The 21,642-nt window shown below is 51.4% G+C and overlaps 1 protein-coding gene across 2 annotated transcripts in view; it reads left to right on the forward strand.

The window, feature by feature from the left end:
* TMEM163 (transmembrane protein 163) overlaps nucleotides 1-20,597 on the forward strand; it is a 215,342-nt gene extending 194,745 nt beyond the window's left edge. For both annotated transcript variants that reach the window (XM_073884724.1, XM_025857036.2), the window contains 3 exons: nucleotides 10,188-10,299; nucleotides 18,353-18,494; nucleotides 19,789-20,597. In XM_073884724.1, the coding sequence (XP_073740825.1) occupies nucleotides 10,188-10,299; nucleotides 18,353-18,494; nucleotides 19,789-19,849 (315 nt within the window). In that variant the 3' untranslated portion in view covers nucleotides 19,850-20,597. The remainder of the gene's footprint in view (nucleotides 1-10,187; nucleotides 10,300-18,352; nucleotides 18,495-19,788) is intronic.
* Nucleotides 20,598-21,642: the final 1,045 nt, after the last annotated feature.

Raw genomic sequence — 21,642 nt, forward strand, 5'->3', positions numbered from 1 at the left:
GGGTGGGGCTTTGAGACAGCCGTAGTCTCTGTTCTCCCAGACTTCAGGAAGGCAGTCGTTCTTCAGAGCTGCTCCTGGAAGCAGGGGGCGGTTGGTAGAAATAATCTACGGACAGGAAAAGCCTGCGTTTTGCATATTGGCTTCTCCACATTTAAATACAGCATTTACACTGTGCCAGTGTTAGTTTGCAATCTCCTTGGAAGCTTCCCAGGTATAATCTGAAACCATCCCCCATAAGTGGAGGGCAGGGAGAAACCAGAGAGAGACAGCCCACTCCAGTTTGGTAGGCGGCAGGTGTAATATGCGTGGGAGCTCATTTAGAAGGCTTGTCTTGGGTGGCTGCAAGACGAGTAATTTCTGCCTGCCAGAATCTTAGAAGTTTCTATGGGGTTATAACTGGGTTCAGTCACATACCTAGTCCAGCCTCAACACAGCATTTCTGTCTCAAGGCTGTATCCTTGGAGGACCTTCTAGGAGCAGGGGGCTGGGGCAAATGGTGCTCACGTTCCAAGGACAGAGGAGGGGGTGGGGAGCCTCCAATTGCTCAGGTCCAGTTTGTAGGTCAACTGGCGATCGTAGGTTCTTTTTTTTTTTTGATACATTTATTTATTTTAGAGTGAGCAAGCAGGGGGAGGGGCAGAGGAGGGACAGAGAGAGAATCTTAAGCAGACTCTGCTCTGAGCGCAGAGCCCAATGTGGGCTCAGTCCCACAACCCTGAGATCATGACCTGAGCTGAAACCAAGACTCTGACCAGATGAGCTTAACCGAATGAGCCACCCAGGTGCCCCCAGGCATGCGTTCTCGATGACCTCCTCCAACATTTCATCCCTCATGACTGGCTTTTACAATCTTATATGCCCCCTGTTCCACAGTTTTCCCTGAGTGGTCACGCAAGGGGTTTCCTTAGCATGGAGGTGACTCACTTGGCAGCTATTGGGCTGCATGGAGGCAGATGCCACAGCAACCGTGCACGCATGGGCAAGAGAGAAAACGTCAAGACAGTAATTCCCATAATCAGTGACAACTTTTTCCGCCAAAAGCCCCATGATCCAAACGATGTATGAAGTCCCCTAGGCTGGGGGTCAGATCACTCAGGGTATTCACTTGTGCCCCCCTGTGATTTAATAAAGATGACACATGAGCAGACTCATCAAATAGGAGGAACTTAGAACTTTGTTTGGATAGTGGTGCAGTAATAATGTCCAAGGCTATCTGATTTTGGAAGACAGCTTTCTCATTATAGACATTTCAGCAAGAATAGGCCTTTTGGCTGTCATTTAAGGCTTGCTGGGTAGCTGTACCCTACCCCTGGCCAACAGAAGGAACAAAGATGACAGTCAAATGATTGTACCTGGCGGGGACAAAAAATGCCCATCTGGCTTTGAGGAGAGGGAGGCTAGCAACTTTTTTTTTTTTTTTAAGATTTTATTTATTTATTTGAGATAGAGCATGAGCAGGGGGAGCAGCAGAGGGAGAAGGAGAAGCAGGCTCCCCATTGAGCAGGGAGCCCGATGCAGGGCTTGATCCCAGGACCCTGAGATCATGACCTGAGCCGAAGGCAGACACTTAACCAACTGAGCCACCCAGGTGGCCCGGGAGGTTGACAACTTTAGAAACTTGACCTGATTGGGGTGCCTGGGTGGCACAGTTGGTTAAATGCTCAATTTGATCTCAGGGTTGTGAGATCGAGCCCCACATCGGGCTCTGTGCTCAGCATAGAGTCTACTTGAGACTCTCTCTTCCTTTCCCTTTGCCCCTTCTGGTCATGCTCTCTCTAACATAAATAAATAAATCTTAAAAAAAAAACAGAAAACAAAAGTTGACCTGGTTGTACATTACTATGTGTGTTGGCTGGTGGGGGGCAGCACTGTCAGACCTGAGGAGATGGATGGACTGGGGGCAGGATATGGCAGGTCAGGACCCGCACCTTCTCCCCTCTTTCAGTGGCTTGTGTTCATTCCAGGTAGTGCATTTCACCAGGTCCAGTGTGCATCAGGGCAATGTGATCCCAGTGGAGATTAATTCCCCCTTATCCGGGAGTTTGAAGTAATTCACCCATTTTGGCGGGACATTCCATTCCAAATTCCAGTAGATAACTCCTTTCCCTGGCTTGATAGGGCTTGGTGTTCTCAGCAGCACAGCATGCTGATCCACAGTGAGAGGGCGTTGGCTGTTGACTGAAGTTTCCGTACGTTTATGATGTTGGGGGCACTGGCAGGGATCCCCGGTCTGGTGTATTGGGTCACAGACCCTCCTGGTTGATCACTTAAATGTATGAAAGCCTGGGACACTACTTCAGTCCACCCCGTCAAAGTAGTTTTACTTGTTAGTAATTTAATCTGCTGCTTTAATATTCTATTTTTCCTTTCTACCAACTGCTGCTTTTGGGTTCTAGGGAACCTGCATTCCATGTCATATTCTTTTGCCTCGTCTTGTACATCATTACCTTTGAAATGTGACCCCCGCATCACTGTTTGTTCAACAAGGGTGTCTATACATGATACTCAGCTTTTTAAAGCCCCTAATGGTGGCAGCTTGGTTTGCACAGTGACCTGGGAAAGCTTAGGGCAGGTCAGTGTCCACATAAACCACAGGGCATATTTAGAACCCTCACGCAGTGGGAGGGGACCAGTATAATCAGTTTGCCACCCTCACCAGTCAGAAGCTCTGGTGATTGGCCTCAGACTCCTTTGGCAGTTGCCTTGGGTGTTGAGAACACGTGTGACATGCTTCGAGCATTAACCAAGTCCCTGTATTTCAAGTGCAATCTGGCATCCTTGGCAATATGCCACCTCATCTGGGCATTGTAGTGGCCACTCTCCATATACCCAGTCTTCTGTATCTATTAAATGGTCAGTTGCTGAGGTTTGTTCTGAAATAAGGCATCAGCTTGCTTCCTTTCTTCCTTTCTCCCTCCCTCCCTCCCTCCCTATCTGTCTGTCTGTCTGTCTGTCTGTCTGTCTCTTCCAGGGCATCAGCTTCTTCATTGCCAGGGGTATCCAATGCTTTATTAGCGAGGACTGCCTCAGGCTCTTGCAGGCAGACCCAAATGTCCTTCTGTACATCCTGACCCTACAGGGGCCCACTTGTGAATCATCCATCCCTTGGCTTCTCATTGTCTAAGCCATAGGGTTAATTTCTTTAGGACAGCCTGCTGTCAATGCCAACAGTTCATAGCTAGGGTTCATGAATAGCTCTCAGCAGCCTAGTGGCTGCTGTGGTTCATTCCTTCCCAAGAGGCTCCATCTGGAGGAATGCTATGCACTGTGTTAGGAGCTGTTGCTCTGTGGGTATATCAGGTTTTGTCCCCTTCCCAAGCCAGGACTAAAATCCTAGGGTCACTCTCTGCTTTGTTGTCTCACCACAGTGTCTGACTCCTACCTTCTGGAGTCATAGACACACCTAACTCAAATGGTAGCCCTGTTTGGGAGAAGCACAGAGCTTTAATTTGCCTCATTGATATTCTTGCCTTCTCAAAGGTAGCTTGCTGCTCTAGTCCCTACCCATAAGTGCCCTTTCTTTACCAGGTGGTATAAAAGACAGGGGCATTATGCCAGGTGGGGAATATAAGTCCTCTACAAACCCAAATCCCTACCAAGGCTTGCATCTCCTTCGCCCTCCTAAGGGATGAATAGGTTTGCCCCGTACCAATCACGGCTTCTGGGACAATGAGCATCTTATCTGACCAAACAAGTCCCTAAACCTTATTGCAACACCTTGGCCTTGAATATTCTGTGGGTTCGCTGCCCATTTTTTTTTTTCCCCTTACAGATACTCCAGCAAAGCCTGCACAGTGTCCTGTAGCAAAGGCGGTCTTTACATGTTAACATTGTATCATTGATGTCATGGGCCCATTTTACTGATGTGGGGAAGGAAGACACAGGGACAGGTCCACAACACATTGTGGGGCTATGCAGGTGGCCTTGGGGGATACTTGAAACTTTCATTATTGTCCCTTCCACATGAAGGCAAATTGATCTTAGTTATCAGAAACCTTTACTAAGCAAAATCTTTTCCTTGAATCTCCTTGACGATGAAGCACTTTTGGAGGAACACTTCTTGCCAAAGCATCAGAATAAAACTGTCTGTAAATGACAAAAGACTTAAAACATTGGTTAAAGATGGTTAAAGATTTGAAGAGAGTTCCTTATAATCTAATTAATAAGAGAATTTGGTTATTTCTGTGACATACATTTTAAAATTATGACTAATAGCGTTTTACCAGGACTTACCATGTTTTTAGGGATTTCAAATAAATGGGCTCTAAAGAAAGTTTAGCATCATTCATATTTGACAATGCTTCCCATGAAATTTAACCTACCAAATAAGCCTAATTAGTTCAACATCTTCCTTTCATAAGGAAAGAGAACACATCTTTTGAGATAGTCTGGGGTCTCTCTGGAAAATTCCAAAGTTGGTTCATGGTGAAGACTTGATTGAAAATTTGATTCTTGGGAAGCTTGTCAAAAATATCCAAATGTTTAAAAACACTTGATTAAATAGGTTCACAGGTCACTGTGAAATAATACTTAGTTATCCATTTAATCAAAGTGATAATTAAAGACTTCAAGGGCAAATACAGAAAGTTACAGAGTTGTGAAAAACATACCCCTATTAATAGAAACTCAATTTTGTTAAGTAATCAAAGGCCTGATAAAGATAACAAGCACAGGAAGTTATTTTGACAAAACACAGATTACTTAATCTTTGTTTTCTGGGCAGATTACTTAAAAGGTAAAGAAAAACCTTTTATAATCTCATCAAAAAGAAGACCAATAGGGGCGCCTGGGTGGCTCAGTTGGTTAAGCAACTGCCTTCAGCTCAGGTCATGATCCTGGAGTCCCGGGATCGAGTCCCACATCGGGCTCCCTGCTCAGCAGGTTGTCTGCTTCTCCCTCTGACCCTCCCCCCTCTCACGCTCTCTCTCTCAAATAATAAATAAATAAAATCTTTAAAAAAACTAATTAAAAAAAAAAGACCAATAGTCCAAGAAAACTTTGTCCTTTAAGCAGATGAAAGAAAATTATGTTTTAGTTTTACATACATACATGTTTGATATTAAAGCTTGTTTTAACCTTAAGCTAATTAAATAGGGCTCATTTTACAGAATAAGTTCGGCAATGCCCTCTGGAGGTATAAAAACATCACACACACATAAGATAGAACCATAGATCCATAGACACACATAAACATACAGACACAAATAGAGACCCCATACCTTGCATTCTAAAACTTGAGCCCTTGATGAGTAATCTTATGGAGGCTGAGGACTAGATATTGGGCAAAGAAGCTCCTCTAGCAGTCTCTATTTAAAAATCCTCTTTCCTCCTTTTCTCCTTTTCCTCCTCAGTCTCTGTGGGCAGTCTCGTGGTTATCTCCTGGGGTGCTTACATTTCAAAGGCATGATACAATTTACAACTTAAAGGCACAGAGAAAGAAGGCAAGTTTTCTCCGAGGAGGGTTTTGTTTAATTGCTATTTAAAAATTTCCCTTCTATTAAAGGTTGATGGCATGGGGCTCTTTGGTCTGTTTCCTCACCAATCACCACCAAATCCCCCTCTGCATTCTCTTCACTTTCCCAGAGATCCCACCGCTTAGCATCCTGACCAGGCTTTGTCGCAGGTGCCCAGATCTTCATCCAAGATCCCTTGCACCCCTCCTAGCTTTGCAGAAGGGCACGCTGAGGTCTCCAGCTGATGATCCTGCTCCCCCACCTTGTCGGCCAGCCCCGAAGCCGGCAGAGCATCAGACCACCATCCGTCCTTCTGTACCCTCAGCTCTTCCTCCAACTCCGGCACCCGAGCTGCAGCCTCTAGTGGGGCCTCAGTGGCCAGCCCAACACAGTAGAGGCCAGCTCACCGTGGCACCCTTTGTTCTCTTCTGAGCTGCAGTGTGCTGTGCACAGATCTCACACAGATGTGTTAAAGCATCACCCCTGTTGTCTCATAATAGTCCACAAGCATCTAATATATGGGCCCCTCCTCCCCACATAGAGGTTGATGGCCAACTCGTGCGGATGCCTCCTTCCTGCCTGGCTCACCAATTGTTAGTTTGCAAGCTCCTTGGGGCTTCCCAGGTGTGACCTGAAACTGGCCCCCATATGTGGAGGGCAGGAGGAGATGGAAGAAGGAGGAAGACGACTTCGGATTGGTAGGTGGTAGGTTTTATGAGCAAGTGAACTTATATATGAGGCTTGCCTTGGCTGGCCACAAGATGAGTAGATTTCCACAATCCTGTCTACCCAGTCTTGAACATTTAGGTAGAGGTTTTAACTGGGTTCAGTCATATACCCCAGTCCAGAGAGCCCCCACGGCACATTTCTCTTTCAAGGCTGTATCCTGGGGGCAGCTTCCGGGAGTGAGGAAGGCAAGTGGAACTCACATTCCAAGGACAGATTGGGGGATGGGGATCCTCCAGTTGCCCGGTCCAGCTCGCAGGTTAGCCGGTGGTCAGGTCTTCTTGATGGCCTTCTTCAGCAGGCAGGCACCGTTTTAAGCGGTTTGAAGCATCCTTCTGAGGTGGTATTTCAGGTTCAAGCAGAGAACTGGAACCTCTCTAAATGGTAGAGAATAGGGCTTTATTGTTGATTGCAGGGATGAGACTTTATAGGCTGGTGGGGGCTGCAGAAGAAGCATCTGGCAGGCTCTTGTCCCTGAAGTCAGCAGGGCTGCCTGGAAGGACAGAAATGGCATAGAGTGAAGCAGAGCAAAGACAACGGGAGCCCCGGAGATGGACTGGAACTGCATTTGACCCTCACTGGTGTAGCCTCACTGGTGTGGGTGGTCTGAAGTAGAAGCCTTGACGAGCCGGTGTGGGTCCCACTGACAGTTTTTCTTATATTTCTTTACATTGCACTGTGCATACTTCTTTCTAGGTAATCAGTTCCTGACGTTTCTTTTATAGGAGTGCTTGGCATACTTTGGGGCTTGCCATTAGCGCTTAGTGTGGCTGTTTGCTGGAATAAGTTAGTGCATGGATCAAGTGCTTGGGCCCCTTTAACACAAATTGCTACATTGACTGCACAGTATTTGCTTGCCAGGGGCTGCAGGTATCACCGCCCTCCCCCCCCCCCCCCCCCCCCCCCGCCCCCGGAAGAGAGAATTGAGATTCGAGTGCTCTGGTCTGTTTCCCCAGTAAGCAATGCTCCAGATGTGAGCAAAGGTCTGCTGGTGCATCACTGCCCTTCAGCCAAGCCCCCTGTCCAGTAGTGAGCTTCCTGGGAGAGCAGACCCAGACTGCTAAAGCCATAGTGGCTATTCTCAAGATGCATAGGGGTACCCCAGCTCCTTGGGACTTAGATGGGGTGAACACAGACTCTCTCTACATCTGGGAATTTAGGGATGAGGGCTTTGCCAACAGACTGAATGGAATCAGAAAGGCTTCAGGTATGGGGGTTGAGCAAAGCAAGAATTCAGTCTCTGAACTTGGAGTCTCAAAGTGCTTGACCGTGTCAGTCTCCCAACTTAGGCTTTCTGAATCCTGTCAGCAACTGGGTCTGTGTTGATACATTGCATTATATCCTGTGGGTGCCAACATTCATGATTAGAGGGAGTCCCTGCACAAAGGGAGTTGTGATTTGGAGATCCTTGCCCACCTTCACCCCTACCCCTACCCCTCACGGACCCTGCTTTGTCACTTATGCACAGCAGGGACTTGGGATCTGCCAAGAGGCTAGGTTTGGCATAGTCCTTACTGATAATTTGAGGAGGTGAAAATGATAATAAGAATAGTAGTAATAATAATAAAATTCAGGGAGGTGATTATTTTAAAGAACTTTAAAATTTGAAATTTTAGATAAAAGAGTCACAAAGACATTACAGGGATTTCCCGTATATCTTTCATCCAGCCTCCCCTGACATTAACATCTCATATAGATAATCAGGGCACATTTGCCCAAACTCCAAGATTACTAGGCTATTACTAAAACTCCAGGCTCCATTCCAGTTTTGCCAGGTTTTCCACTTAATATCCTTTTTCCATTCCAGGATCCAGTCCAGGACACCATGTTGCATTTAGTCCTCTGTCTCCATAGTTTCCAATCTGCCACAGTTTCTTGGTTGTTCCTTATCGTTCATGACCTTGACATGTGTGAAGAGTACTCCTCAGGTATTTTGTAGACTGTCCCTCCATGTGGGTTCATTTGGTGTTTTTTCAAGATTCAGATGAGGTTATGGATTTTTGGGTAGAAGAACACCAAGGCCTGTTCTCGTCATGTCACGTCATATCAGGAAGCACATGATATCGGCATAACTCATTAATGGTCCTGTTAATCTTGATTACCTGGCTTAGATCACTTGCCAGGCTTCTCCCCTGCAAAGTTACTATTTTACCCTTACCATACCCTACTTGTTAGATACCCATCACGAGCCCAGCCCACACTCAGGGAGGAGGGAATTCAGCTGCCCCTCCTAGAAGAAGGATTAGCAAAGGATCTGGGGACATATGTTAAGACCAACCACCACTGATCAGTATTCTGGGGGAGATGCTCTGATGCTTTGCAGATATCTGTTTCTGGGGAGGTGATTTTTCAAATGATTTTGTTCAGTTTTTGAAGCCAGGAAAACAGACTATCTTCCTTTTTCCTAGCTTTCTGGCACTAGGTTAGTGAATTTGGGTAATAAGATGCTTAAGGAGTCTGTCTTCTTTTGTATATGTGATGCTTTATCCGATTTCTGCTGGAAGTTGCATTTTAATATTGGAGAGAATCTGGAGGCCGTGTCTCATGGGAGCGATGCACGGGGGCTCCAAGCTGAGGAGCGTGGTGGGCCCTAATGTCATGAGATGGTGGTGCTGGCTTTTGCGTGTGTGACTCATTCATTTTCTTGCAAAGTTAAGGTAAAAACTTATAGGAAGTGCTAAGATAACGTCAATAGCAGACTTTATTTTTAGATGCCTTTTCTGCACCTTTAAGGCTAAATTTGAACTTCTTATTGCCTTTGTTTGAATTTAAGGAAAAAACATGGTTATAAGTAGCATCAGCCATGATCGACCCTGTGGCCAGTTCAGTAGGCTCTGTGTTGAAGTGTTCTTAGTCCAGTGGTGTACTTATGTGTTCCTGTATTCTCCAACTGCTTTTTGAATTATTTATGAAAAATTGCATATAGCATGCACTGTTTTTAGCATTCCACCCAATTACGTTACTGATCAGTGATTGCCAAACATTTTGGCAGAAGAATGTGAAGGGGCATCTCCTACAGGAAAAGGAATACTTAGTGTCTAAGGGAATATAAATCTGGATTATCTGTTTTTGATCATATTTTCCAATTCCCAGTGACACAGGTAAGTAACTGACCTATGAGAACAAGCAAGATACTCCCACCTGGTGGCAGCATACCCAACTGATTATTTGTTCAGGGAACAAAGCGGGTCTTTTTTTTTTTTATTTTATTATATTAGTCACCATACATTACATCATTAGTTTTTGATTTAGTGTTCCATGACTCATTGTTTGTGTATAACACCCAGTGCTCCGTGCAGTACGTGCCCTCTTTAATACCCATCACCAGGCTAACCCATCCCCCCCACCCCCTCCCCTCTAAAACCCTCAGTTTATTTCTCAGTCCATAGTCTCTCATGGTTCGGCTCCCCCTCCGATTCCCCCCCCCTTTATTTTTCCCTTCCTACTATCTTCTTCTTCTTCTTCTTTTTTTTTTTAACATATAATGTATTATTTGTTTCAGAGGTACAGGTCTGTGATTCATCAGTCTTACACGACTCACAGCGCTCACCATAGCACATACCCTCCCCAGTGTTGATCCCCAGCCAACCCCATCCCTCCCACCCCCCACCACTCCAGCAACCCTCAGTTTGTTTCCTGAGATCAAGAATTGCTCGTATCAATGAGATCATATGATACTTGTCTTTCTCTGATTGACTTATTTCACTTAGCATAATACCCTCTAGTTCCATCCACATCATTGCAAATGGCAAGATTTCGTTTTTTTATGGCTGCATAATATTCCATTGTATATATATACCACATCATCTTTATCCATTCATCTGTTGATGGAAATCTTGGCTCTTTCCATAGTTTGGCTATTGTGGACATTGCTGCTATAAACATTGGGGTGTATGTACCCCTTTGGGTCACTGCATTTGAACAAACCTGATCTTTAAGGCAAGTGGTTTGCAGATAATCTGTTCTAGCGGGAGGTGAACTGTTGAAATCTGGAATTTTCTCTCCTAGGACGATTTCCTGTTCAGCGTCTCCATTTTAAGTGGGATCCTTTGCAGCATCCTGGCTGTGTTGAAGTTTATGCTGGGGAAGGTTCTGACCAGCAGAGCACTCATAACAGATGGTGAGTAAGGCCAGTGTGCCTGACCTCTGGGGGGCTGAGCTCACAGTGAGGGAAGATGCTATTCAGTTGCTTGTCCTGCAGAACAGCTCAACAATTTGGAGTCTGTTCCTCACTATCCTCCTCTCCCCACGCTGTTTAATGATTCTCAGGGTTCCCATATCAGGGCAGATGTCTTGTACCCTGGGAATTTAATAGATTTCATGAATCACCTCCACTCTGACCTCTAAAACAGGGTGGATCAGGGCTCCCCAGCCTGTGGTGTTTGTTAAAAATACAGATCCCAGAGCCTGACCCCCTAAAGATTCTGATTCTGGGAGTTGGAGGTGGAGTCCAGGAAGCCACAATTATACCATTGCCCCAGGCTAGGCGGTGCACGCTGAGATTGGGTGCTGCCTCCTTGGCCAACCCAAGAGGCCAGGACACAGCGTCACAGGGTCCAGGGGAGACGGACCCTGCAGTGTCTCGCGCTCCTATGTGACCTTTTGACCACCGGCTTCTCCAACCTTCCTCAAATGCCACTTCCTGCAGCGCCTGCTGGTGGCTTCTGCCCTAACAAGGCAGGGCTGCCCGGGGCCGTGGACGCCATTTGCCCGTATGGAACCGAAGCTTTTTAAGCGCAAAAGCTGTTTAAGACAGTAAAAGGGTTGGCGACTGGGACTGAGCCGTCCTCTTCCCTGCTCTGCTTTTAAGCCACGGGAGGCCCCGCCTGGCTTCTCAAGCTCCCAGGTGGACCCCAGGGCAGGGGCAGGCCGGGGGAGGGCAGGACCCAGCCGGCATCAGCTCCTAGGTTTGCTGCTGGGACAGCACGGTGCTGCAGGAGCACGGGGCCAGCAGAATCCGAACCACCTCTTTCAGGTTTCTGCCCCATCGCTGGGCAGCCTCCTGCCTGGTCGCCAGAAGTGCATTTGCCACTTAGGTAGCCCCTCTGGTATAAATGAACTGCTCTCTCCCAGAGCCAGGTCTAAAGAGCCTGGGGTTCTGTTGTGTGAGAACGCTGCGCGCATGCCCGAGGCCACGGCCTGTGCATCTTCTGAGGGCTCTGCCACCCACCGAGACACCGTGGCTTTCCAGGCGGACTGCACTAAGCTGCGCCTAGCATATGGTCCCGTCACACCCTGGCCCGAATGGGTGCCCTTTCCCCTCCGGGGACAGACCCAGAATCTGAGGAGGAGTGTTCATTCCCCGTGATCTTTGTGGTCTGGTGTTTTTTAACCTGGGAAAGGAAATGCCTCCTTTGGACTTGGAGTTCTCCTGTACTTGGGGGTGGGCAGTCCAGGGCGCGCTCGGCTGGGAGCCGCAGGCCGGGCGGCATTAGCCAGGCGTCCGCATGTGGGTTCTCCAGCTCCCTTCGAGGTCTCGTTCCGTCGCTCTGAGGGACACGGCTCTGCCAGGGCCTGGCTGGCCTGTGGCTTCTCCAGCGGCGGCTCCGTGTCTCCTTCCCTGGGACCCGAGGGCCCGGGAGGGCAGGCCTGGGGGAGGCTGCACCCTCAGCACAGCTCTCCGGGCCCCCAGCCGTGAGTACTCCCCAGGGGCTGCTCTTTCAGCCTTGCTTTAGGCCCTGAAGACACCAAGCCCCCTGGCCTGCAGAGCGTCCACATCTTATCTGTTCCTTTGACTGCAGTGGAGACCCAGGAGGTGCCCCCCCCGCCCCCCGGCCGCAGAGGCCTGGGTGTGGACCCAGCAGTCAGACCCGCCCCTCCCACCATGAGCGTCGGGTCCAGAACAAGGGCCCCCCCCGCCTTGACTGCAGTCTTACTTCCTGTTAGATATTCCAGATATTAAGCTTCTGTTCAGGCTTCCGTGTCCTTCTCACCTCCTCCCATTTTATGTGGTGTGCGGAGAAGACCGTGATGATAAGTTGGTTTTTTTAATGAATAACTTTTTTTTCCTAAAGGTTTTATTTATGTGTCAGAGAGCACAAGCAGGGGGGACGGCAGGCAGAGGGAGAAGCAGGCTCCCTGCCGAGCAGGGAGCCCGATGCGGGGCTCGATCCCAGAACCCTGGGACCATGACCTGAGCCGAAGGCAGACGCTTAACCGACTGAGCCACCCAGGCGCCCTAATGAATAGCTTCACTTCTGACTCTATAATCCTCACACACAAAACCAGCTACACACAAGCAGTGTTTCCATCACAGTCTTGAACCAGGGAGGGCTCTTGAGAAAGGGAAGTGGAGGGTTTGAGTGGAAACTGTTCCACCCACAGGCAGAAAGTGGGGGACCTATCCTGGGGGTCGTGGTGGGAGAGAGTCTGGGGTATCGGAGGGGCACGTGGGATGAGGGGGCATGGCAGATCCTGCCAGACATCGGGTCCACGGTAGGATTCTGGATGTTTTCTTAAATATTGAACACATGGTGACATGATCGATGTTTTCTAAAGAGCCCTGTGGCCGTCAAGGGGGGGAGACAGAGCAGAGGGAAGGAGAGCTGAGGCGGGAGAAGTGTGGGGAGCCGCGGGGGTGGCGGGTGGTGGCCTGCACAGAGTGAGGGCAGAGGGGTGGAGGATGGGGGAGACTTGAGGACGTGGCAGCACTATTTGTAAAACGGGCAGGGCTCGGGGTTGAATTGTCCCTGGAGGCTGATGAGAGAGACAGACACAGGACAGACAGCACTATTGCAAAGCATAAAGGCAGCAGGGTACCCCATCCCCAAGCCTGTTACCCATTAGGGACCCCCGGGGGGTCAGCAAGCTCCACAGTCCCCTGCTTGGTGGGAGTGCCAGCCGACCATGCAGCGCTAATTACAGCCTCCTGCTAAGTGTGTTGTCTGGGCTCCCAGTTTTACCCCTGCATTGATGAGCAGATGGAGGGAACCGTGTGTAGCTATCTCCTCTTGCTCCTTCCCTCCTTTGCGAGGTGAGGGCGGGATGGGCTTCAGGAGCCATGCCTATCTTTAACGTCGGGGGTCTTCAGAGGGGCTGGCTCTGGAGGGCATCCCTTGTGGCTGCCGCCCCGGGCGTGCCCCTCTCATGGTCTGGCCCCGGGGCTGGGGGCAAGACTCTCTCCAGGAGGGAAGCAAGTTCGGCAAACTGCTTCCCATGCAGGGAGGGAGGGCAGGCCTTATCCATCACCTGGGGCAGTGGCCCTTCCCACGCGCGGGAGCTGTGCATGAAGCTGGTTAGCCTGACTCCACCAGATCCTTTGTCACTGGACTGTGTCCTTACAGCCGGAAAGAAGACCTTCAGGGAAAGTGGGACAGCAGGTGTGGGCAAATTCCAGACACTCCCACTCTGTGCCGTGCAGTGTGGTAAATCTTGTCTAACTTGGTTTTGTTGCTTTGAATATTCGGTCAACATGCGATTTTTGCTGTCAGCACTAGGCCGAAGCTGGCTGTTATTTAAGGCAGAATGATTTTGCACAAGTGAAGAGTGCCAATCGGACAGAGGGGGATTGTGGAGAGGTCCCAGGGGAAGTTTCGAACCAGGAGCCAGCAGCTGGGCTCCAGAGCAGCCTGCAGCGACAGATGGAAATCTGGCGGGGGGAGGGGTGGGGCGCTGGGCCCACTGTCCTCATTCCCTCAAGTTCTGAAACCCCAAAAGGTTGGGATCGTTTTTTCCAGCACATGAAGAACTTCAATCAGAACTTTCTGCATAAAATGAATGTGCTTAATTACACAGATCCTTCCCTAGTCCTTAAGGCCAGACCGGGAGAGCCTTTAATCAGGAGAGCCTCTCACAGGATACTGCGTTCCTAAACCGACAATAGCATTTACTCTTTACAACAGCTCTGGTTTTAACCAAGGGGACAAGAAAAAGCTGTGAGGCTGCGGGGGGGCGGTTAGCACCCAGAAGTGTGTGACCCACAGCACTTTGTGTGCTGCGGAGGTGAAGATGGGAGGTCTGGGGTGCAGGGCTGTGAGCTCGGGATTCCTGTGGGACGACTGGCTGGGAAGGCTGTCCATTCTGAAGGGCGTGGCACGGCAGAGAGAGAATCGTCCCCTAGCCCCTGGGTGCTTGTCCTGCGTTCCTGCGCAGGCTTACGAGAGGTGAAGCTACCTGTGTCAGGCTCCGTCACCGGCAAAGGTGAGTGGGGCCAGCTAGTGGGAGCTCCTCCCGGGAACTAGCTGCGTGCAGGGGGTGGGCTCTGCGGAGCAGGGTGACTTGCTGGAACTGAGCGGACATCTAGTGGAGGGCAGGGGGACTCTCACCTGCTCTCTGCAGCCTCTCTCAGCTCCACGGGCTTCTCCTTCTCTGGGGGGCTCCAGGCCCCCCCCCCCACACGCCCCCCCTCCCCGTGCCCCTGATAAAGAAGGAGCAGGGAGCAAATGATTCCAGTCTGCCCTCGGGCAGTGGCCAGCTCCCCCTTGTCTTCCCCTTGGTTCTAAAATTCCCCCGATGCTGAGAATGCCCAAGATGTAAACTCCAGCCCAGGGAGCCTGGGACAGAGTAATGGACTCTGCCGGTGCTTTTGGTGGCCTTCTGAGAAAAGCTGTGTGCTGCAGAGCCTTTGTTGTTGTTGTTTTAAGAGGACTGTCCTGATTCCATGTATTAAAAAAGACAGGAAGACTCAAGAGACTGCCAGAGGCAAGAGGGTAAATGCGAGCTTCTCAAAATGGGACAGGGGAAGGGGGGATCCTGACAGATCAGGAGACAGGAGGGAGATATGGCCCCCGCTTCTCAGGACCTGCTGTTCCCCTCCTGGGGGAGGTGTGGAGGCAGAACCGAGGATGGGATTGCAGAGGACGAAACCATGGGTCATCAGAGAGGGAGAAAGGGCCAGTGTGTTCTGCACATCGGGGCCGGGGAGGGACTCAGCCGGTGCAGAGCTTTCCATGGCGGTGACAAAAGGCTGCCGGTGGGCCATGATGCTTTTAAAACACAGGCTTTAGAAGAGTCTGCTCCAGAGCTGCATGGAGAGTGGTGATTGAAGGGATGCTGAGCCCATTTCTTCCTTGTCCAGAGCTAGGTGAGCATGGAGAAGCCACAGAAAGCCACCACACAGGGGCCACTCGGGCAAGGGGAAGCCAGGAGGCAACACGGGGTGGGAAACCCACCTGTCCCTCGCCTCCACCATTAGAGGTGGAAGTGGAGATTTGGACCTGGGACTTGGAGCTGGTGGGACACATCTCCGGTGAAGCCAAGGTCACCGCTCTGCCTCTCTTCTGTTCTCCTGCTGCCTCCGGGGCACCTAGGGCAAGCTCTTAGGATGGCCCAGCTAGACACGGGAGCGCGGGGAGAGGTCACACTAGCTCTCGGCTCCCAGCAAGTCCTGGTCTCCCTCTCCCCGAGGTTCCCTGGGCTGGCCAGTGGAGGATGTGGCCCCCAGATGGAAGGAAGGTGGAGGTGTCTGCCTTGCCCAGTCCCTACCACTGTTACCCAGGTGAAATTGGGCAGCCTTGAGAAGGGAGTGGGGAGGTTGACTTTCCAGGGAGCGTCGGGCTCCAGCCTGGACTTGAGGAGTGAACGGCTCTAAACCTCCTCCCTCAGAGGCAGTCTCTCCAGGGCCCCGGCCACAGACCCTGCCTGGGCTGGGAGGCTCCCGGAGCCCGGCAGGGGTGGCTTCCTCTCTCTCGGGTCAGCTCAGCCCAGCCGCCACTAAGTAGGAGCCCTCTTAGCACAGCCGAAGCCATGTTCCAGGCCCTCCTTCCCGCCTTCCCTCCATCTATTAATTCATTCATTAATGTGGTCATCCACTGAGCTCCTGAGAAGTGCCAGCCCGTTCTGGGACTTGGAATACAACGAGAGACACAAAAGCCCTGTCCTTAAGCTTATGTCTCCAGCGGGGAAGAAAGAGATGTTTGTAAAAAGAAGAAGGGTAAAAATACCACGTTAGGAAGCGAAGAGCTCTGGGGAAGAAACAACAGCAAGAATGAGAAGGTAGGGTGTGCTTGAGTTGCAGGGCTCTGAGGGTTCAGCCTGGGAAGGAGGCAGCGTGGGAGACCCCGGGGGGAGCGGTGCGGGCTGACGGGGGTGGGCGGTGAGTCTCGAGGCCGCGGGGAGGCCGGGGGTGGCGGCGGCAGGTGGGGTGTGCTGGGAGTGCAGTGGACGGGAGGGTCAGTGCGTGATGCGGGAGAGGCAGGAGGGGCGGCTCCCCGCAGCTCAGGTCAGCCTTGAAGAGTTGGGATGTGACCCAAAATTGAGCAACTTTTCTCTTGGAGGCCTTCAGCTGCTGTCTGGGCGGGGGGGTGGGGGGAGATGTGGGCAGGGGGTAGGGAAGGTGGTGAGAGGCTGTTACAGGGGTGCAGTCAAGGGGCAGGTGCCCTGGGGTTGGGTGGTGAGAGGCACACGGAGTTTGGGAGGCAACAGCTGATAAGATCTCTTGACAGACGGTTTAGCTTGGGATTGGTGACATTTTGGGTGTGAGAGATGTCAGGGACGGGCTGTTCGATTTTTTTTGGCCTCGGCAGCTAGGTGGATGGTAGCAGCATTTACAGAGAAGGTCGTGAGAGGGTGAGGCGTTTGGGGGCAGAAATTGAGATTTTTCCTTTGAACATGTTCAGTTCGAGATGCTTTTGAGTGGGTCTTCAGCTCAGCAGAGAGGTCAGGCCGAAGAGCAAGTTGAGAGATCCTGGGGTGGGGAGGGCAGGCACTCACCCGGGGGAGGGCAGAGGCAGGGGTGGTGGAGGAGGAGTTCCCGCCACTGTGCAGGGGAACCCCCAGGGGAGACGAGGACCCAGCAGTGGAGACAGGGACGGGACGGCTGGAGTGGAGCAAGGACGGCCAGCGATGCGAAGAGGAGCGCAGGTTATGAACCCGGGCAGGTGGCAGCTTGGTCACTGATGACCTCAGGGCGGTGGCACCATTGTGGGAGGGGTGAGGAGAGTGGGAGGTGCACAGGGAGACAGCTCTTGCAGGAGATGCGTGAAGGGCGGCAGAGCCAGGGTTGTGGAGGGGGTGCCAGGAGGTCCAGGGAAGAGACTGAAGGTCGGGGAGGGGGGAAGTACGGTTTCTCCCGGGGGATGCCTCAAGAGCGGGAACCGAATTCCAGGAACAGAGGTGAAGGAGTTGGCTATAGGCAGGAACAGCGCTGCGGGGGGGGGGGGGGTTTGGTGTGGGGAAGATGAGGTCGTATTTTCTCCACCTACGTGCTCTAAGCAGGTCCTTGTCATGGCATCAGCTGAGAGCTGGCGTGGGAAGAGGACAGCCTTGAGGGAAGAGAGGAGGGTCCCAGACAGAGGCCATTGGTCCTTGCTGGCTCAGGTCCAGCTGCTTCCTGTTATTGGGGAGCAGCGTATCAGAGTCCAACCCTGGGTCCCAAGAAAGGGGTCGGACCCAGGCTTCACTCGATGCCACCCTCCCCTGCTCTTCACCTAGAACCTCATTCCTAGGCGTCCAGCCCCCCACGTACGAACGTGAGGTGGCTCTGTCCCAGGCCTCGTGCTTGAAGCCGGCACCAACACCTTGGAGGGGAGCAGGTGTAGCTGCCCCAGAACTGCAGGGGGGCCTGTTGCGGGGGAGGTGCGTGGACCCCGAGCGTCTCTCCGGGCCGCCTTGGTGCTGGGGGCAGGCGAGGACTCTTGCGGCTCACACCCGGTGGGCCCCCAGAAGCCATCCCAAGCTGTTCTTTCCCACCTGGCTTTTGAAAACTCAGAGGTCAAAGGTCAAATGAAGTGGGGAGCCCACTGAGGTGCCCTGTGTGAACGGAGAGCTGCTCAGTACCTCTTCGCGCCAGTCCTGTTTCGATTGCCTTTTCTGCCCCCGTCTAGACTTAGCATTTCCTTTCCTGGAGAGTGAAAATCCTCAGCTGATGGGAGGCTCTGGAGGCAAAGGATTGGGGGTGCAGGGAGAGTCTTCAGCCCCACCCTCAATCTGTGTCACCTTCAGTCATGGTGTTTCATGTCACTCTGCTCGACCTAGTGCTCTCACCGGCCAACTGGGATCATAATTGGACTTCACAGCGTTGAGAAGATCCCGGCTCGGTCCTTGGCCCTGCCGACATTCAAGTCGTCCTTGGCGACTTGATTGTCTCCCATGTGCAGACGCCGTCCCGGACCCTGCAGGCTCAGCAGGGATGGGAGCCTGGCATGTGGAGGCACGCCTGGCATGGGGGGAGTCTCACTGGTGGCTAAGAAAGTTCTCCTGGCCCTGCCCTCAGCCTCTCCTTGCTCTTTCTCCAGGGTTTAACTCCCTCGTGGGCGGCGTGATGGGCTTCTCCATTCTTCTGAGTGCGGAGGTGTTCAAACATAACGCGGCGGTCTGGTACCTGGACGGCAGCATAGGTGTGCTGATCGGCCTCACCATATTTGCCTACGGGGTCAAGTAAGTTCTTTTGTCCTTGCTCCCCCAGGGACCATGAATGCTCCATTTGCCACTCCTGACCGTCACACTTTGCCCCTGTGACCCCTCTGAGCCTGGGTGAGGCCAGGGGACTAGAAACGCCCCCAGCAGGGGCCCGGTGTTTTTGAGGTGGGCAGTCTTTTACTCACTCTGTGGTCTTCCTTTTGTGCGTGAAGCTTTGTGCCCCTTCCTCTCTAACGAGGATCATGATGACACACTGGGGAGGCACGTTTGTGTGGTGTCCTCACAGGTCAAGCTCCTCCTGCCACCTGGGATGCTCCAGCAGGGCACGGCCCAGCAGCACCACTCCGCCAGACCCCACTTAGAGACTTTTCTCCCAAAGGGACGAGTCACTGCAGAAGGGTCACACTTGAGGATAAACCCAGCCTGTGTCCTCTCATTGAAGAAGCACTGTGCAGACATCACTGACTCTGCTCCAGCATCCAGGCTGGGGTCGGCCTTCGAGAGAGCCCTTTTTGAAAGGCACCGAGTTTTTTAACTGTTAAAGCGCTCCCTGCCTCCCAAGAGGATAGCTATAGTAAGAAAGATGGACAATCAGGGGTGGCCAGGATGGGGGGAAAGGAGAACCCTCATACGTTGCTGGTGGGAATGTACAACGGGACAGCTGCTGTGGAGACCCCTGAGTAGTTCCTCACTGTGTTCGATGTTGGGAGTTCCCACTTGACCCAGCAGGTGTCACTCCTTTGGTGTCTACTCCGGAGAAATGAAAACACACATCCACGTAATGACTCATGCACGAGTGATCACAGCAACATTACTGATGGTAGGCAAAAGTCTGTTAAATTGACGAATGGAACAATGTGATAGAGCCGTAGAGTATTCCTCAGGCTTAAGAAGAATGAAGTATTGCCTCAGGACACAATGTGGATGACCCTCGAAAACATGGTACCAAATGAAAGCAGCAAGTCAGAAAAGGCCACATGTTAGGTGATTCCATATAGAGGAAATATCCAGAAGAGGCCAAAGCAGAGAATAAAAGTAGATCAGCAGGTTGCAGGGGAGGATGGGGAATGACTGCAGGTGGCCAAGGGGTGTCTTTTTGGGGTGACAGATTGTTCTGGAATTAGGTGGTGGTTGTGGTTTGTACAACCTATGAATATACTAAAACGCACTACATTGTTTACTTTAAAAGGTTGAATTTTATGGTATATATAAATGGTAGTTTTTAAAAAGCCTTCTGCTTACTTCCCCAAGCGCTCAAGCCCCAGGGCTGTGGGGGGTCCACGTGGGGGTGACTTGTGTTTCCTTCCTGCAGACTCCTCATCGACATGGTGCCCAGGGTGAGGCAGACCCGCCACTACGAGATGTTTGAGTGACAGTGGCCAGTGGGGCCCGAGCCGGCTGCTGTGCCTCCGCACGAACACCGTCAGGACCACGAGGTTTCCACACAGGCAGATGGTGCCAATATTTCACTGAACATCCAATTTCTTTTTTGGCAAGTTTGTGTTCATGGGAACAAGGTCTGCCCGGCAGGTCAGTCTGCACTCCTCCCCCCGTCAACTGCGTTAGGACAACGCGCACAGGAGTGGGGACAGGTTTCCCCACCTCCAGCGAGAACTGACCTTTTCTGTTTTCTGCAGTAAAAAAGGTTCTTGTGGGTAAGATAAGATGTCTCCTTGGCAGAAAGTTCCTCTGTGGTGCTCTAAGCCTGAAATGGATAGCAACTGACCAGACCCACCTCCTCTGGACCCCCGGTGGCCCCCGCCACCTCCCGTTCCAGAGTCTCTTCTCTCCTGGCAGATTTTAAGGGAAGACCATACCTTTTGTCCCTCGCCCCTTGACATGCCCAGAACCATCAGTACAGATCACTTCCTGATTTCTATCAAGGTATTTCATTAGTTTCATACTGTTTTACTAATCCTGACTCTAAACAAACAGATTTGTCCAAAAGGAGACCATTCTATTTTTAAAGTACTTAGTGACACACGTATGAGCTTTGCATGGTTGAACTGAGCACATGACCATTTCTTGTACATTCAGAAGCTGAACCTACATGTAAAAACGGATCCATTTTTGAGAGATGTGAAACGACAGTTTATTTGTAATAAATAATTATATAATCTACCCATATGTGCATAGATCTCTATGCTGTGTGAAGTGGTAACGGTACGTCTCCGTCTGCTAGAGATGGCTTGCCCCTCTGTAAGGAACGAGATGTTCCCTGTTTCTGTAACGTTAGGTATAGATTCTGTACAAGTGTCCCCCCAGCACACAACATTCTGTGCCTCTGGGACTGCTGCTCGTCCAGGCGACGGTGTCCGACCAATAAAGACCTTCACCTGTTTTGTATGGTATGGGGAGGTTATCTTGCGCGTTCTCACTGTCCTGGGCAGGTTTTCTGTTGTGTGTGAAGGATGCCGTGGATGGGGTCCCTTGGGCCTGGGGGGTGCTGAGTGGGGAGACCCTGAAGGACTGTCCCCATGGGCACTGCAGGCCCTGCGAGGGAAGGGGGGCTGCACATTCATTTGGTGGTGCTTGGGACTGCAGGATGGTGCTCCCCGGGCCTCGCCCCTGCCTTCCATGCCCCCGCTCCTAGGGGGCTGTCTTTGGCTCGCTGAGGGGAGGTGGTTCATCTCTGACCTTGATTCAATCTGACGCGTCCTGCGTGGCTTCCTCGGACAGCATTTTGAGGAGCGTTGCATGGTAATGTTAATCGGTCACATGGAAAAAAGGGTCAACTGTATGAGCTAGTCTGGGAAATGCAAGATTTGATATATTTCTTTTCTGTGTCTAGCACACGTGGAAACTTCAGGAGGGGAAGCTATGATGTAGTGCCCCCGCCCCCCCCCCCCCGCAAATGTAAGCACTCCAGTTTTTTTCTGGCACTTTGTGGGATGTGTGTCCCACAGATGCATGATGGGAACTGCGTGGTGTCTGCATTCCAGGCAGTAGCCAGGAGTTCTGCTGGCTTCCAAGAGGCTGGCCATCGCTCTCCAGCATTCTCAGACAAGCCCTTGGGGTGGGCATGGACGTGACCTTCCTTCTTTCCAGGGCATCTGCCTGCAACCCCCCCGCCCCCGCAAAATAAGCCTACCAGTCCTCTTTCAAATTCCGTTCCCATGTAGGTGAATGCAGGACAGGGGGAGTGTTCTGGAATGAGTATTGGTGG

Source organism: Callorhinus ursinus, unplaced genomic scaffold (assembly GCF_003265705.2).
Source record: "Callorhinus ursinus isolate GAN/ISIS: 27379988/994484 unplaced genomic scaffold, GSC_fseal_2.0 scaffold2, whole genome shotgun sequence".
Classification (NCBI taxonomy): Eukaryota; Metazoa; Chordata; class Mammalia; order Carnivora; family Otariidae; genus Callorhinus; species Callorhinus ursinus.